The sequence below is a fragment of the Periplaneta americana genome, chromosome 3, assembly GCF_040183065.1.
Source record: "Periplaneta americana isolate PAMFEO1 chromosome 3, P.americana_PAMFEO1_priV1, whole genome shotgun sequence".
NCBI classification, from domain to species: domain Eukaryota; kingdom Metazoa; phylum Arthropoda; class Insecta; order Blattodea; family Blattidae; genus Periplaneta; species Periplaneta americana.
In genome coordinates, this window is record NC_091119.1 from 30,179,860 (window position 1) to 30,199,481 (window position 19,622).

At 35.0% G+C, this 19,622-nt stretch overlaps 1 protein-coding gene across 2 annotated transcripts in view; it reads left to right on the plus strand.

Moving 5' to 3' along the window:
* Positions 1–19,622, plus strand: part of LOC138695885 (orexin receptor type 2-like) — a 502,682-nt gene that overhangs the window by 401,014 nt on the left and 82,046 nt on the right. For both annotated transcript variants that reach the window (XM_069820228.1, XM_069820229.1), the window contains exon 4: positions 11,468–11,624. In XM_069820228.1, the coding sequence (XP_069676329.1) occupies positions 11,468–11,624 (157 nt within the window). The remainder of the gene's footprint in view (positions 1–11,467; positions 11,625–19,622) is intronic.

The window sequence follows — 19,622 nt, forward strand, 5'->3', positions numbered from 1 at the left end:
TAGTTTCGTTCAGCTAAAAAAAATAAGGCAGAGTTTGTACTATCTTGGTTTCTTCTGTCATGTTCGAACATTTTTACGACGTTAACTTATATCCATGGGTGGGCAACTCGTGCTCTCAAAGTGTCAACACAATCTCAGTGCAGGTAGAACGGATCTGTACTAGCTGTACTGTCTGTGTGCGGTTCTTTCAAGACACAAATTCGATCGCGTCTGCAGTAAGTGGCGGCTCGTTTTAAGTGAAAAACAATATAATTCCCAGATCATTTCCCTTTAGTTACGAGTAAAAAGAGAATTTTTTTTTATTAAGAAGAGAGGTAAAGCTTGGATTCTATTACACTTTCTTACTCATGACATTTTATGTTACAAATAAACAGTGAAGGTTTTAGTAAAGAAATACTGTCTGCATCTGCTTTAGAACAGCTAAAGGTAAAAATGAGATATCAACAAGGTGAGACTGATATCAAGTATCGTTAGCACGTTGTGCGTGCGAGTTACAGAATTGCACGACATATGATCGACTAGCTAAGAACATTTATGGATAAATCATGTAGAACATAGACAACACTACTTTCTTCGACTATAAACTATCTTGAAGAGTGATAAGAAAATCTTTTTATGAAATATAAGACCTTACTTCAAGACCTACAGCAGAATTCACTGGTAAGTTTGGAGAAACAGTGACAATTGACAAGGAATCGAAATTTTTCTGAAATCTTTTTGGCTTACGCCGATAGAAAATCCTGAAAGTTTATAGCTTGAATTAATAAATCTACAGAACAGCACGCCACTCAGATTCCAGCAAAATCAGGAATCGAACTGTTCGTAATGTTGCCTAAGTCAGAATTTCCAAATATACTCTTTGCTTCCATATATACTGTATGTGCTGGAGGCAGAGTTTAATACAAGAAAGAAGTGTAAAAGCCCTCAAAGTAAAGAAAGAGCTCAGAAGTAAGCTTATTTCATCTGCCGTGACATGTAAAAAATACTTTCTTGAATTTGTTATTGTTTGCGAATATAGACTATTACCTTTCTGAGAACAGAGGAATACTCTTTAATGTATAAAGACTTGTAAATTCTAGCGTTCTACGTTTCAAATAAGACATATAATAAGAAATATTAACAAATAGTGTAATCATAAATAAGTGTTGCAGCTATATTTGTTGTATCTTGAAAAGGTTGTATTCAGTTTGTGTTTCCAGTACTAAACTAATTACAAAGCTAAGAAATAATATAATTTTGTTTTGTGTTCAGGTATAGTCTGTCTAAAATGCGTCATTCTGAAATTCAAATCATGGAACAGATATCACGATCACCTGCATGAGCCGCCAGAGCGCACCGTGGCTTTTGCAGCGAAACTACAAACAACTTGTAACTGCTGCGGCTGGCACCGTCTGTCTTTCTCTCTTTCAAGGTTTTTTAGCACTTTGGGAGCACGAGTTGCCCACCCATGCTCATATCCCTATAATGAACATGAAAGTCTTGATGAACGCACAAGAACACACATTGTCTCAAATTGATCTCCAAAACACTGTCACGAAGAGAATCAGACTATAAAGTGAAATTTAACCCACAGTTTTGTACGTAGACGGACGAATATTGCCTTTTTAACTCAATAAAAAGAGTGAAAGGGTAGCGCATGCCCGTGAGTCTGTTGTTTTAAACATCAAAATTCAACGTAGTACACCAAAAGTCGCATTCTATTTGCACTACTTTTGTTTTCGTTTTGAATTAAATTTGCTCAGAACAGATACATTTAACACAGATTCAGGTATTATTTTTTTCCTAGCTTCGTGCTACACACGTATTAGTCAACGCTGGGCGCAAAGTAAAAGTAAATAACCAGAATGCATTCGTTAATTCCTTATTGTTTCGATTTATTGATGATAACGCATTCATATCACGCCATTGTAAATAACTGGATTTTATCGAAACAAAGCTCGTGTTTGTACAACAGGGAGTAAACAGGACGTTGAATTTATTTTGACAAAGTGATGCTAGCAGACCGAAATTACCCACATGTTAAGGGAAATGAGATTCAGAGTAAAACAGGCGGATCGAAGCCAAATGTAGTGAATACACCGCGCGGTTTGTAGCTGTCAAGGCGTACAAGATTCGGACATGGTTTCAGATCCTGATCAGAGTAGAAATTTGATTAGTATTAGTGTCGTGCATTACAGATGCTACGTTCGGATCTAGTTCGCCGAGTCTGTACAACCGAAGCTCGCTTTGCGAAAGCAGAGATGTCATGTTCGTCCGAGTTCGCTTCCATTCCTCCCCTCCTTTCATACTTTAGCTAAGTAAAGATTTATAACTATTCTTGTGAAGTTCTATGTAGTTGTAGGCCTAAGTACAGATAATTTTGTTGCATAATTATGATTAAAAAATGAGAAGATTATTATAAGCCTAAACATATAAGTAGACTTCGAAGTTGAGATCCCAGTCGGAGAGATAACTGATAGCGAAATACTAGACGGAGGTGGGGGCAACAAGCTAGGATCACAGTCTAGTATACAGAGTGTACCTATATATGTGTCCAGAAATGTGGCGGCGTATTCCTGACACCAAAACATAACAAAAAGTTAATATGAACCCTTCGCAAACCCTTCGTTAGGGATATAATAATATTAAATTGGGCTAACCGTCTATACTTATCTAGTTTATTTTGGATTAAACATTAACGTTTTCGGCACTTATGTGCCATTTTCAAATGTATGGAATTGCCGGATTGCATGATCAAATAGATACACCTTATGTGTTTGAAATATATTATATGTACCCTTGATGATCTACCATCGTTTACAAGATAATATATAAATTAAATTAAAAACACTTACTAATAATTAAAATCTATACTAATTTACATCTACAATAAAAGTCCCATTGTTTTATGTAACAATATGGTTATCTTGAAGTTGTTATCACATGCAGTTCCTATATTTATTAAAATGTTTTTGAGTTGCACTGTGTTGCACGTATTAAAATGTTAAAATTCTGTTTGTTATATATTAACACACCAAGGATTCATGTTGATTCACTTACGCAAGTCGAAGCACTGTACCACGATGAAATGTTGCGTAATATCAGTTACATTGATGCTTGTTATTGTATTCCTTCGGTTTGCCAAGGTTGGATGTTACAAATTCATCATTGTCACCATACGATTTTCAGTTAAGCCTTTTACACTGCGAACATAAAATGTTGTTGTTACGTGTGTCAATATACTGGAGTTTAAATGCATTGATTGAAAATATTAACTTACTTCGTCCCTGAAGAAGATGGCAGAGCTAGCTTGGAAGCTAATCTCCAACTCACCTGGCTGAGAACCCGAGAAGAGTTATTCTACATCAAACGCCGGGAAAGCCTCAAGTCATACATTACTTACATTGGTTGGACGTGTTGTGTGTTCGACGTTAGTCAGGCTGTTACTGAGAATCGTTCGGTGCTCACAATAGTTCTTATTTTAATGAACGTCTGGCGGAACCGGAAGTGATGTGGGGGTAGGGGGATGTGATGTAATATTATGGGATGATGTCCGATTTTTCGAGATTAATTTAAATAAATTGAATAGTGGGTTATTGGGATTAACTATTTGTTCGTTTAAAAGGTGTTTTCCTTCGTTGAAATTCTTTGCAATATAAAATTGCTCTGCAATGTCTATTAAGGGACTGTTAATGGCTTTTATAACTTTTAGTGTATCTTTTATATTACATAATTCATGTCCTTCTTCTATGAGGTGATTGGCATATTTCGACTTGTTTCTATTGTATGGGTTTATTGGTAATGAAACATGTGATACATTTAACAAAACACATTTACAAAAATTGCTCAAAGTGACCTCCTCCTACTTCGATGCATGCCCTGAGTTTGTGTTCCATGCTTTGCCGTACTCTGCAAATGTCCTGGGGTGTTACGGATTTGATCAAATCCATTTTGAATACGCTCTCTCAGAACATCGATATTAGGTACAGGTGTTAAATACTTTAAGGATTTGAGATTTTTACACCAATTTACCAAAAGGCAATCAGGCAAAACGAAACAAATGTCATGACCAACTGTAATGAAGAAAGTGGAAAAAGGCAAGTTTGAGGTCAATTACATAATCAGGCGTCACTATAGGAAATTTCTTTCACAACTCTATAACGAAGGGTTTGCGGGCCCATGTTCATAGGAACTTTTTGTTTTGTTTTGTTTTGGTGTTAGGAATACGCTCCACATTTATGGACACATATATAGATACACCCTGTATATAATCACGAAGCTTGGGTTTTGAGGCCACTAGCAACAATAGACACTGCCGGTACTATTTCGCATTGTCTGTGATGAGGCGATAGTAGCCATCCTAGTGCTTATCAACTATCCATGCATTCATATTCCCTACGTATTGAGCTTCGTAACTGTATAAAACCCTACTAGACTGTGCTACGACCTTGTTTACTTTTTCCATCTATCGAATCTATCCTTTACGCTGTCTCTGTAGGTCTGGTTGGAGGTTTCGTACGTACTAGCACCGAAGTTGGAAGAGCGTGAAGCCATTTCGAGGTCAAAAACGAAATTCAATTGAAACAAAATTTTAAATATACGTTATTAACTTCATTCCACGAAAAAATCTTACAAGAACAATTTATACAGGGCTTTCATTTCAAAACATCCCACTCTAAATAACTAATTTTTTTAATTGGATTCAATTCGAGTATCCCCTCCTAAGCACGAGTCTTACTCATTCAGGAGTGGGCTAGTTTATCTTTCTTTGTATTTATTAACTTGTATTCATTTCAATCTTACTAGCAATAAAAAAGTAATAATAAAATATTAAAAAATTAAACAAAAAACACATCAATTTAGATATTGAGGGGGAAGTCTGAATTCAGGCTTAATTACATTTTAGAGTTCACCCTCCACCCCAGCCTCCCCCTTTAGAAATTTAAAATGGCATCCCTATATTTTTATACCTAAATATGAAAAAACTTTCAATTGTTTATACACTTCATTAATTTATTTCACATCTTTTGTTTTATATAATTGCCTGGGAACCTCGATTGTTATTGTTGATTAGAACTGAAGCTACAAATATCAAGAATGCAACACTTGGTCAGAATGGAATCGACAAGAATATCTAAAATAATACATACCTATAATACTATAGACAAGAGAGATATCGGAAGACCAAAAATAAGATGGAATAATTTGCTGTAAGACCGGAACAGGCCTGAAACCTAATCCATGAAGTGGAGAAGAAGAGGACAAGTAGTCGTAGGATAAAATAAATCCAGTAGGAAAAATTACTGAGTCATAGTGACCCCCATATAAACAATTTCTCCAATCCCTTCACATCTAAACCAGCTGTTCTACAAAATAACCACTTACAGTAGGCTATTACCAGACCAGGACAATTAGAGATGCAGTACGAAGGTATAGGTCATCTTAATGGCACCGCTATTCCCCTTGTTCTAGATCAAACATGGGCATCGTGCCTCACTTGAGAATTAGTGCCTCAATGACCTTCATAGAGCTTATCGCTCTGAGTGACATCATCTTCACAGTCCCCTTCCTCCCTCACGTAGCTCCTAGGCGTGGGCAGGTTCTATATCAGTTTCATAAGCAATATCAGTGGTGGCATAATGGCATTATCAAAGCAGTGTGTACGCGTTAGAAAACGATTATTTCATAAGAAATGGGAGGAAGAGTTTTTTTGCTGTTTAGAAGGGGAGAACAAACGATGTATGTTATGCTCGAAAATCCTATTAGGCATTAATAAATTTAATATACAACGACAGTACTCCTTATGTCATAAGGAACATGCTGAATTAGAAGGTAAAACAAATTAAATGTTATTTTTTCGTGCTATTCCGAAGAAAATTTATGATCTTAACATTTGCATAGTATACTAAATACGACAGTATACCTTAAACACGCTGCATTAAAAGGTACGAGGAATTAAATGTTGTTTGTACGTATTATTTCCAAAAGAAATTTATAAAAAAAATATCAAATGTCCGTAGAAAACGAAATATGATTTTCTGAAATTATTTTAGGTCGAGAACGTGCAAATCTATTAAGCAATCTTGATAAACGCCAGAATATTCAAGAAAATAAACGTAGACAACGTGATGGAATATTATTGGCTAGTTACGCAATTTCTCGCCTGTGATTTAAATCAATTCAATGATGGAGAAATAGTAAAGAGGTTTATGATTAAAGCTGCCGAATTAATTTGCAAAATTAAATAAAAGTTTTCGAGCGCTTTCCTAATAATTCGCCACTGACCGCCTTAGCGATTACGATAAGGTGACGCAGGTCACAGCAGTTTATATTTCCCATCCTACTCTGCAGTCTCCTCTCCTAGTAAACAAACTATTTCAAATCGAGTGCCTCACGTAACCGAAAATTGTGCCCATGTATGTTCTAGATAGACTAAGTTTTGATTATTCAGAAATCTCCATTCAAGAGATACAAAAATTAAAATATCTGCTTTAAATATCGTTAATACCATAGAGGGCAGAAAGCCTCGAAACCACACTCCTGAGACCACGACGCTATATCCCTCACTTTCTCGCTCGTTTTTTCTGGCTGACGTGATGTATGACACCAACCTCAGGTTACCATGGCGACGTGAATAGAAAGCGTCTCTTTACCGGGTTATCATGACGGCCGTTAATATTCCAGGAGCAGCGGAAGTCAACCAAGAGAAGGACGCAGGACAGCAAACCTTGATATTATGGTCAACTCCTACGCACGTTTTCGTCAACGTCGAACGAAAATCTTGTACAGAATATGGGGGCGAAAATTAATCTTAATTATCATCATCACCATCATCATCTCCATCATGAAATATTCGTCGGTGGTTTTGTGATAACCATGTTAGCCTTCGGTTTCAAGGTTCATCAGTTCAAACCCGGATTCCAGGCGAAATTTGTAAGTCATTTTTTACTCACATTGGATTTCGAAGCTTAATCATTTCTCTAGAAAGCGTCACTAAGGCCCCATTGTATAAACCATTTAATCTTAGATCAGAGGTTAAATTGATCCTTGTTTCAGCTGAACTTGGAATTTTGTGTTGTATAAAGTCTAATCTGAGATTAATTTGTCTCAAACTAAAGTCAACTTTGACTGAAGAAATTTCTCCGATTAAGTTAGATGATCCAAGTTCAGTTATTTCTTTTCTGTTTGAAATATGTGACAGATTGTGCAAATAAAATATCCATTATTATTAATATTAATAGATATGATAGGTACATTTATATATATTTCTTTCAATTTCTTTCCTTAATACACAAACAATCTTATATTTTATAAGGTTCTATCGTGTTCAGCCGTATCAAATAACATAACCTATAATTATATTATGTTTATAATAACCATTAATTATTAATGGATATGATACGTACATTCATAAATTTTCAATTAACTGTATTACTAAACGAAAATTGTCGTTTTATAAAGCTTTATTATGTTTAGCAGTATCAAACACCATAACATGATAACAACTCGGAGAACAGTCAACCTTCTTCTTATTGTCCGCCATTATTTACATTGCACAAAAAACCAGTGTCTCCAACAGAGTGTGCGGAAAGTCGCCAAAAAGTAGTTGTAAAGTCGCTAGATTTCTCATTATCAACAAAGAAAGATTAAATTTTGTCACTATGGGGTGCTAAAAAGGTCACTAAATCCCTATTTAAGCAATATAAAAGTTAAAAGAAATTGTTGTTGAAAAAGAGTTAAAGTCGCTAGATTGGCAACACTGAACAAACCTGTCCGCGCATCACGTATTTCACCTGTTTATGCGATGTTACCAAATCCTTTTCACGTGAACTTAGAGTGCATTTGAACCAAGGTAATTTGATCGCAGAAAAGTTTTATACAATAGAAGAAGTGTCTGAACTCGGTTCACTTTTCGATCTTCGATCAAAGTTGATCTTTAGCCAGGGAGTTTCATGCAATTGGGCCTAAATAATATACTGCAACAGATTACTACTACTGCTATTGCTATCTTCCCTTTCGAATGAAACCATAATATGTCGTCTTTTTTAGACTAGTTAATTTTCATTTCTATATTCTCTAAACCGTACATCAGCATTATAGCTCCTAGATGTGAAACTAATCAAAAGATATACAAAAATATATTATACACGAAAAGCAAATTCAATTTATAAATAAGTATTGTCATTAATTTTATTGCGTTATTCTTTGAGATATTGAAAAAAAAGTTTAGTACAGGGACATCATTTTATTTTTACTAACATTTCTAATATTAACCTGGCTATACCTTTGGATTAAAGATTGAGAACCGGAAACGACGTTTGCTACCCCCTTCCACGACTGGAGTTCGATTATACTGGCGTAAAATAGAAACAAATCACTTTACTGGGTATAGGAGGGAAGAAAAGTAGTTCATCCATTTACGTAAACTAGCAAATATCGCAATTTTAAATTTGATAATTTTTATTAGGTTTTTGTTTAATCAAAATACAGTACTGTATTAACAATAAGTGTTTTTACTCACGAATTGAGCTATCCATTCGGACGTATTCATTATGCAGTGTATATTGTACTGTTACAGCACATTAGCGTACAATATAGAGAAAGAAGTTAAATTGAAAATAATCATAATATGGATATTTAAACACATATTTGAAAATGCTGGCCATTTATTTCGTCACACGCTTCAGTCCTTTTTCGCATATTATCGCACTGTAGACTATTGTACCTAATTTCAGTTATCATTTTCGGCTTCGTACTAGTAACTCATGTTGAAATAATTCTGTACCTACTCTAAAAAAGAGTATCTTACGTACTGTATCAATCTTCACTTCTGCCCAATCCGAAAAGTTAAAATTGTTATCTACTGTCCGTCCAAGTGGTTTTGTAGCAGGGTCGTAGAAAGGGGGGAAATCACGTGACAGCTAATTACTTAATGAGGCCATTTTATTTATAATATTACGTATACGTCCAATTCTTAACAGAAATTAATATTTTCAGAAAAGAGCTAAAACAGCCCAGCCACTAGTCTTTACAGAGGGGCGAACGGAAGCGAGTGGGGGAAACCGGGATGCAACGTAGGCAAACGGACGACAGTAGGCCTACCTGTGCGAAAATATGGAGAGCAGTGTATTATGAAAATAAATAATAGAAGGAATTTTAGTTTTGTTATTTAAATGTGCAGATTTTTTATTTTTTTATATTATTACGTTATTTTACGACGTTTTATCAACATCTTAGGTTATTTAGCGTCTGAATGAGATGAAGGTGATAATGCCGGTGAAATGAGTCCGGGGTCCAACACCGAAAGTTACCCAGCATTTGCTCATATTGGGTTGAGGGAAAACCCCGGAAAAAACTCAAACAGGTAACTTGCCCCGACCGGGAATCGAACCCGGGCCACCTGGTTTCGCGGCTAGACGCGCTAACCGTTACTCCACAGGTGTGGACTCTAAATGTGCAGAAATTTTATCCGAACAAATGTAACTTTTCTTTCTGCAAAGGAATTTTACAATATTACATTTTTACTTTTTTTACAATCGGCTTTGGAAAGTAGTCATTGTCTGACGGTCCCTTCACACACCGTTATACACTACTTACAAAACAAGTAGGCTATAGTATTATAAAAATAACTTATATTACAATACACAACACTGTTCATAATAGTGTAAATAATGTTTGATCAATGTAGGCCTACATTCTTTATCATAGTGTAATTATTAAAAATATCGTATTCTATTGTGCAGAGTGTAAATAATATAAATTGTAAATATTAGTGTAATTGTTAAAGTGGGACATATTCTATATAAATCTGGCTTTCGGGTATAGTTTCGGGTAAAGCTGACTAGAATAATTTCAAGGGAAAATTATTTCTGGGTCGGGTATCGAACCTGAGACCTTTGGCTGGGTGCGCCAACGCTCTACCAGCTGAGCTACCCAGTAACTCTACCAAATCTCAGTCCAATTATTCCCTTTTTATCTACATACCTCAAGTGGGTTGACAAGACGTCAGAGACCCAACATTGAGTGCACACTTTCGGTGTGACTTGAATTTGTGAGTTTCTGTTAACGAGCAATAACGTGTGTTATACAAATCTGGCTTTCAGGTATAGCTCCCTGTAAAGCTGACTTGAATAATTTCAAGGGGAAAGTTGTCCATATTTTGTTTCGCGTCATTTTACAAACAAGAGTCGCTTGTTAGAAGCACTCTGCTATAGTAAAACTCCACTAATACTTAATCTTGTATCTTTCTGGGACAAAGTAATGGTCTCTAGTAATAATAATGATGATGATAATAATAATAATAATAATAATAATAATAATAATAATAATAATAATAATAATAATAATAATAATAATAATAATACTTACTGGCTTTTAAGGAACGCGGAGGTTCATTGCCACCCTCACATAAGCCCGCCATAGGTCTCTATTCTGAGCAAGATTAAGCCAGTCTCTATCATCATATCCCACCTCCCTCAAATCCATTTTAATATTATCTTCCCATCTACGTCTCGGCCTCCCCAAAGGTCTTTTCCCCTCTGCCATCCCAACTAACACTCTATATGCATTTCTGGATTCGCCCATGCGTGCTACATGCCCTGCCCATCTCAAAGTCTGGATTTAATGTTCCTAATTGTGTCAGGAGAAGAATACAATGCGTGCAGTTCTGTGTTGTGTAACTTTCCCCATTCTCCTCCAACTTCATCCCTCTTAGCCCCAAATATTTTCCTAAGCACCTTATTCTCAAACACCCTTAACCCATGTTCCTCTCTCAAAGTGAGAGTCCAAGTTTCACAACCATAAAGAACAAGCAGTAATATAACTGTTTTATAAATTCTAACTTTTAGATTTTTTAACACCAGACTGGATGATAAAAGCTTTTCAACCGAATAATAACAAGCATTTCCCATATTTATTCTGTGTTTAATTTACTCCCGAGTTTCATTTATATTTGTTACTGTTGCTCCCAGGTATTTCAATTTTTCCACATCTTCAAAAGATAAATTTCCAATTTTTATATTTCCATTTCGTACAGTATTCTGGTCACGAGACATAATCATATACTTTGTCTTTTCGGGATTTACTTCCAAACCTATGCCTTTACTTGCTTCAAGTAAAATTCCCGTGTTTACCCTAATCGTTTGTGGATTTTCTCGTAATATATTCACGTCATCCGCATAGACAAGCAGCCGATGTAACCCGTTCAATTACTAACCCTCTCTGTTATCCTGGACTTTCCTAATGGCATATTCTAGAGCAAAGATAAAAAGTAAAGGTGATAGTGCATCTCCTTGCTTTAGCCCGCAGTGAAGTGGAAACGCATCAGACAGAAACTGACCTATGCGGACTCTGCTGTACGTTTCACTGAGACAATTTTAATTAATCGAACTAGTTTCTTGGGAATACGAAATTCAGTAAAAATAACAATAATAATAATAATAATAATAATAATAATAATAATAATAATAATAATTTCCTTTGGTTGCAGCCCTGTCAGCAAGCAGACGCAACACGCTCAACACTAACGTCAACACGACGACGGAGGGACAGCTGAGGTCACGAAGGAAAGCCGCCAAAATGCTGGTGGCTGTAGTCATCATGTTCGCAGTGTGCTATTTCCCAGTCCACCTGCTCAGTATTCTAAGGTACAGTAAGTTCAATGACCAGCACGTTACAGAAACCAAATATCATTAAGATGAGATATGTACTGTTCTCCAACCAGGAGATCAACCGTGAAAGGAATGTGCTTACTATTGCGTCATCTATTGGAGCGAAGTAGATAGATAATATTATCGTTATAACGTCAGTTTAAAAACCATGCGCTCTCCTGCATTTGTTATTTCCTGTATGGAGGGATTAAAAGACCAGGAGATTAACAGTGATCTAATTTTGTAACTAGGGTAGTATAAACATGTGTGTATCAATGTTATTGTTTGTGCTGTGAGAGTTAGCCAATAGAGATAAGAGTACCCACGTGTGTGACCTTATGACATCTTATGACATCAACATTCATTCACAGCATTACCCCGCTGCCTTTCATCCCGCAGAGACTTTCTCGTGGTTGGAGCATAGTAATCGGAACAGGACACAGACTGCAAACAGACTTGGTATAAAGTTGGCGAATTCATTATCAAAATGAATGGGAAATATTTTTATTCTTTGGGATTGAATGAAACTGAATTGTTGCTTAGACCATTCATCATCATCATCATCAGCAGCAGCAGCAGCAGCAGCAGCATCAGCGCTACAACCCATCAAGAGTCCGGGCTGTCCCAAGAAGTCTTCGCCACTCCTCTCTGTTTTTTGCTCTGCCAGTCCAGATACGAACTCCAATACTTTTAGCATTCTTTTCTATGTCATCCTCCCATCTATCTCTCGGTCTTCCTCTAGTCCTCTGTCCTCCTGGATTATATAAAAAGACTCTTTTAGCTGGTCGTGAGTCTTCCATTCTTGCCAAATGCCCAGCCCATCTCAAACGATCAGTTTTTATTATTGTAATGAAGTTTAGCTTTTTGTATAATTCATACAGTTCAGCATTGTATCGTATTCTCCATTCATCGTTTACTTGTACTGGTCCAAAAATTGCTCTTAGTATTTTTCTCTCAGATATATTTAATCTGCCTATATCTTGTTTATTAAGGGGCCAAGTTTCTGGGGAATAGGTAAGCACTGGTCTAATCAAAATGTTGTGTATTATGATTTTACTTCTTCTTCTTCTTCTTCTTCTTCAATTCAAGGAATAGGCATATGCCTGTTCCGGCTTCATAGTGTATCCGTCGAACGTTTCCTAGGTCTTCCTAGATTTCTTCTCCCTCTAGGTCTATAATTCATCATTCTTCTTGGGATTCTTTCTAGTATCATTCTATTGACATGTTCTGCCCACTGATTTCTATAATTCTTAATTTTTTCTTCTAAGGAAAAGATCATCAATTCGTCTCTCATTTTATCATTTCTAATTTTATCCGATATAGTACACCCCTTGACTGACCTTAGAAACTTCATTTCAGCGGCCTGTAATTTTTTGCTGTCAGCTGCAGTCATCGTCCAGGTTTCTGATCCAAATAGCAAAGATGGTACTGCCATTACTTTATAAAATTTTATTTGCGTTTCTTTTCTTGCTTTATTTTTCAAATTTCTGTTTATTGTACCACACAGTTGCTGATATATGGGGATGATTTGACTTTTAATAGTCAATTCTTTAGATTTAATGTGTCTTACAAGACATGATAACATCTATTTGCACAGAATATTCTTTTCTTAATTTCAAGATTTATGTCATTTCCGTGATCAATCAAGGAACCCAGGTATGTAAAACTGTTCACACACTCGAAGACATAATGTCCAAACTGAATATGGTCAGGTGGATTGTTTATTCTTTTTGGATTAGCTATCATGTATTTAGTTTTCCCCTCATTAATTTGTAGTCCTATTTTTTTTGCCGATTTCTCCAGAGAGGTGAAGTCTTCACTCAGCGCCGTTGTAGATCTGACAATGATATCTATGTCATCCGCATATGCTAATAGTGCTTAGACCATTGCGACTAGTTATTCTCCCTTCCATGACGAATGAATGCTAGCCATGTTGTCCAAAGGTCTCCTGTGCCGAGAGTAGGACCCCCTTTACAGGAGTGGCTCATGGGTACATTCTTGGTGAGCCAATCCAAGCGAGGTGATATATTTGTCGTGGGTACCATCTTGACATGGTTATTAACGCTGTTAAACTTTAACTAGTCTTCTTATCCATTTTATTCACTGTCCACGTATTACTAACGTCAGCACTTTTGACAAACACTAAGATTACTATTTACAATATTTTAACTAGTATTTCACAAACACTGACTTTACTACTTACATGGCCAGTTTGTCCAAGTAATGTTTAATTTTGCTTTACGAATGTTAAATTAACAGTCTGTTTATTTTTAACGCTTTGTTAATGTATTTTCCATTTGTTCAACATAATTTTGTTTAAGATAACCAACACTTAACTATAACGTCTGTTAGCACTATTTTAACTCTCAACAGCAGTTGGTAATGATTCTACACATGTAAGACAATTTTTTATTGGCTAAAATTAATCTTTAAATTCTGTATTATAGAGTAAGTCATGAAACTTGCATAAAAGAGAGAGAGAGAGAGAGAGAGAGAGAGAGAAATCTCATCCGGCCTTAATTAAGGATGACCACGAGGATCCGGAAATTAATAGCAAACAAATATAATCAATTAAATATGAATATTGTTATAAAAATAAAGTGTAATAATTAAGCACCATTGATTACCAATTATAAAATAAAATCTTAGAAGATGACTATAAAATTATACTGATAAATAAAAGATTTTATGTAAAATTAGCATATCCTTGATTAAGCCTTCTGAGTGGTATAAATGAAATTGTATAATCTGCAGGGAATCTTTGAGAATTTTCTAGATGATTTTTTGAATTTCAAAGGATGTTATTGGTAATTGTTTTAAAAAATGATATGTAAATTTTGGTAAAGAACTCCGAGCACCACAACCTGTTATAGTAGGCCACGCTCCATAAACAAACAGATGACAAATGAAAGTTGTAAGTGACGTGCTGAATAATAATTACAAAGTAAGGTTATATTTCCTCATTGCTATTATGGATACGAAATACAAAGAAAGAAAATAACACTGATGTATTTAAACAGTCCAAAGTATTTTTTAAATGTTATATTACCAGTCATACGCTAAACATTCCCTACAGAGAGAGACAAAATATTAATTTCGCAACTTCTGTTCGAACAGCTGTGGGGACATCGGTCATATTTAACTAACTGTTAAACGAGTTAACTGCCCGAAATCCTACATTTAAAATTAACAAACCGTTAACAATCTGTTAAACCAAACTGGTGTTGAAAACATACAATTTTATTAATTAACAAACTGTTTACAGTTTGACAGTCGTTAAATTTTCTAATAATACTTGGAAAAACCGGCCAACAGTATTTTAACTAACACTTTCACAACCACTGATTTTACTATTTACCACATTTTTAACATTGATGATGTTCGCTATTAACAATGCCCTTTCCTAGTTCTTTCCATAAACCTCTGTCCTTAGCTTCCTCGACAATTCAATTCAATTCAATTTATTAAGCCTTTAAACATACAGTGATAGGCTTCGTAACAATACAGAAGGGAGGAAAAAAAACATGCATTTGAAAATACACAAATAATTGAAAACAGTAAAGTTTAATTAGAATGGAAACACAAAACATTTTGAAACTCTAAAATTAATGAAAACACTTCACTTTTAATGTAATATTTGTAACTAAATGTAAATAACTGTATTTATTAAAAAACAATTTCTTATGAATTTATGTTAAGAAACTCATCTACAGAGTAGAAAGGATTAATTAAAAGCCAAGTATAAAATCTAGCTTTGAAACTATTGGTTGGTAACTTATAATATTGACTGGGAAACTTATTATATAATTTCATCCACATGACAGAAAAATGTGTACTAGTTTTGTGTAATCTACAGTATGGGATATTAATTTGTTCACTATTTCTAATTTCATGATCATGTATATTGGCTATTAATGAGTAATTGTCTATATTTTGTCGAGTGTAAAGGACTAGGTCGTATAGGCTATATATAAATTTATGACAGTTAATATCTGTGATTGTTTGAAAAGAGATCGACAATGTTCAAGATAGTTTGATTGACATAGAATTGTAATGGCTTTCTTTTGCAAAATCAAGACACTCTCAATTTTGCTACCATTTCCCCAAAGAATTAAGGCATACCTAATTATCGACTGAAAGAACGAAAAGTAGGTACATCTAAAATAATTTTGAGAAATGCAAGTCACTAATTTCTTTAATTAATATATAACTCTTGATAATTTTGTGCATATATATTCGATATGTTTTTCCCATGTTAAACTGGAGTCTATAAAAAGTCCTAGAAATTTCGTATAGTTTTGTACGTTGTCCTTTTTTATTACATGATTTAGGGTAAATGTTACGTTGATTGTCTTTTCTTGATTAAGCAAAAAAAAAACGATTAGATTCAAACCATAAAGCCATCTGTGATAGAATATCGTTGGTTAGAGCATGTAATTCATTCAGAGTAGAGCTAGAACATAAGAATGTAGTGTCATCAGCATACATAATTGCTCGCCTCTTTCGCAAACAAGTCAGACCACCTGAGCCGTGGTCTTCCCTGTCCTCTTTTGCCGATGTAGGGGTCCCACATGGTGTAGTCTTGCCACATGTCCCCCCTCATTTCCACTTCGTTGCCATGGCTCGTTCTGCTGCGTCAGTAATGTCTGCCAGTCTTTGTAGTGTTTCGTTTGTCATTCTGTCTCGTAGAGTGATACCATTATTTTTCTTTGCATATTCCTCCGGCATCTTTGTGTACTTGATCGTTGTCTCTCGTACAATGTCCAAGTTTGGCAGCCGTATAGCAAAACGGGGATTATACATGTGTCTAAGGCCTCTAACTTGAGTCTGCGGTTTGTTCTGTCCATCCATATGAACTTTAGGCTCCAGAACGCTATCCATGCCGATGAAATTCTTCTGTGAATCTGTTAATCTCAAGTTACCCATATATACAAGAAAATATTGTCGCTGCTTCATCCTTTGAAGCACGTAAAACACTTTCTACGACTTACATAAAAAAAAGCATCTTATACGGACACTCGTGATGCCCCATTTAGATTACTGTAATTCCTTGCTAACAAATTTAAGTTCTAACTTAAATGAGAGATTGCAACGTGTTCATAATGTATGTATAAGATTCGCCTGTTATGTTAGGAAATTTGACCATGTAACACCGTCTCTTGAGCTGCTCTCGTGAACTCGTCTGAAGGAAAGAAGAATCATACAGGCTCTTTCACTGCTATACAAAATTTTACATAACTCTTCTCCAAATTACTTGTGTTACCGCTTTCAGTTCCTAACTACTTCACGAAATCGGCATCAATTCCTCCTTTCTATTCCTTGTCACAGAACTTCCCTATACTCATCTTCCTACACTGCCTCGCCTCTGGAATTCGTTACCTAGTGACATCAGGGATTGCCTGACACTGTCACAATTTAAAAGTAAACTAGAAAAGTATGTTTCATCTCACGAAATCCGTTTCTGAAAAGTTGCTAGATTTATACCGAAGTTTTTATCTTTAGTATTTTGACAATAATATCCTTCTGTTAGATTAACCCTTTCTCTTGTCTTTGTGTCAGGATACTAGTATAGCTTATCGTCTCTTGGTTAATAATAATGATGCTGAGTGACACTGTTATTTTGTGTCTATCGCTCTCTCACTTTACTCTTCAATATTCTTCAAAACTCTAACCCTAGGTACTTAGCTTCTCGTTTTCAACATTTGTCCTCATATCACGAAATAGATACTCGCACACAACACCATATCACACTCTCCATTCCTAAACACAGAACATTCATCTACTCTTCATCTTTCACCGTCTCTGCAGCTCATCTCTGGAGCTCTCTACCACAACATGTCAAAGACTGTCGGACATTATCTAATTTCAAAAATAATTAAAATTGCACTTTTTCAACTCAGATTCCTTTCAGTTATGAGCCTTTTCTTTGCGATAGTTTTATAAAAAATATAGGCTATATATTTCTTTCCTTCCTTTCCCCTTTTTGTTCTCTTTATCAGTCGATGAATTTACTATCATAGCCTTTTTATTATGAATTTTATTTAATATTCATATTTATTTTCTTTTTTATTATTATTTTATTACATTCCATTTTGTTATATTCTTCCTTACGTTTTCCATATTAACCATTTGTACTAAATGAGTTGCTTTTACTATATTTGAATGTATTTTACTTTCTTTTATATATTATGGTATTATTTTCATGTTGTTTAGTGTCGATTTTATTATGCTATTAGTATTATTTGTTTGTAATATGTTAGTGTTCTGTTCTTTAACTTTTTGTTAAATTTTAACTGCTTGTATACTTTGTGACCTGGTAGAGTGTAAGAGAAGGCCCTATGGCCTTAACTCTGCCAGTATAAATAAATTATTATTATTACTATTATTATTATTATTATTATTATTATTATTATTTGTTGTATATGTTTTCACTTTTTTTCTTTTCTCTTTGCATCATTAATATAATACACTAATTTTTATTATTTTCAGTTTCTATTTGTATGTTCAGCTATTTTTATGTCATATTCATTCTATCACATATTATTACATTAAATTATATAATATATAATTTTCTTGTAGTTGTATTGCATTTCTGGTGGTGTGGAAGAGAAAGTCTGATGGCCTTAACTCCACCAGAGTAAAAAAAAATAATTGGAAATTTATCTTTCGAAGAGGTGGATAAGTTCAAATATCTTGGAGCAACAGTAACAAATATAAATGATACTCGGGAGGAAATTAAACACAGAATAAATATGGGAAATGCCTGTTATTATTCCGTTGAGAAGCTTTTATCATCCAGTCTGCTGTCAAAAAATCTGAAAGTTAGAATTTATAAAACAGTTATATTACCGGTTGTTCTTTATGGTTGTGAAACTTGAACTCTCACTTTGAGAGAGGAGCATAGGTTAAGGGTGTTTGAGAATAAGGTTCTCAGGAAAATATTTGGGGCTAAGAGGGTTGAAGATAGAGGGGAATGGAGAAAGTTACACAACACAGAACTGCACGCATTGTATTCTTCACCTGACATAATTAGGAACATTAAATGCAGACGTTTGAGATGAGCAGGGCATGTAGCACGTATGAGCGAATCTAGAAATGCATATAGAGTGTTAGTTGGGAGGCCGGAGGGAAAAAGACCTTTGGGGAGGCAGAGACGTAGATGGGAAGATAATATTAAAATGGGTTTAAGGGAGGTGGGATATGATGATAGAGAATGGATTAATCTTGGTCAGGATAGGGACCGATGGCGGGCTTATATGAGGGTGGCAATGAACCTCCGGGTTCCTTAAACGCCAGTAAGTAAGTAATTATTATTATTATTATTATTATTATTATTATTATTATTATTAATGAATTAATTCTAAAGGAATTTGCACAACAATAATAATTATAGATTTTACTTGCATTAAATTCATGTGGTGATTTTTGTAAGCCCAAAGCATTAGGCCTTGATGCTTGATCTTGTATCCAAAACTACCTTCAAGGACAGATTTCACTTTTATGATATAACTTCTGATTTTGCGTGGTTGAATTCCTTTCTACGTCACCGAATTGCCTGCTATTCAGCTGGGTCAACCCATATGAATACAATTTCCTTGGAGCAATTTATACTTCGACGTTTAGTAGAAGTGAAAATCATTTAGCCGATACTAAGCAGGTACAGGTATTGATGCAGTGTATTAGTTTTGTTGCTCAACTATGCTCGCTATTTCATTTTGCTTGCTTCTTATTCATGTTGCTTATTGGGATTTCCGCCGATGTTATTGGAAGCAATTTACCACATACTTCCCAAACCAGAAACGTCGCATCATTTCGAACACCGTCGTAGAGATTGTTAACAGAATCCGTTACTGAAGAGTTCAATTGCTTTTAATTGTAAACAGATAACAAAACTTTCCCTGCAAACATAAAACAAAATTAAAACAAGAGAGGGAATTTGTTTGTGTCCACACAGCAACTAAATTGCTTTCGTGCTTCGTTAGTTTTCTATTGCTA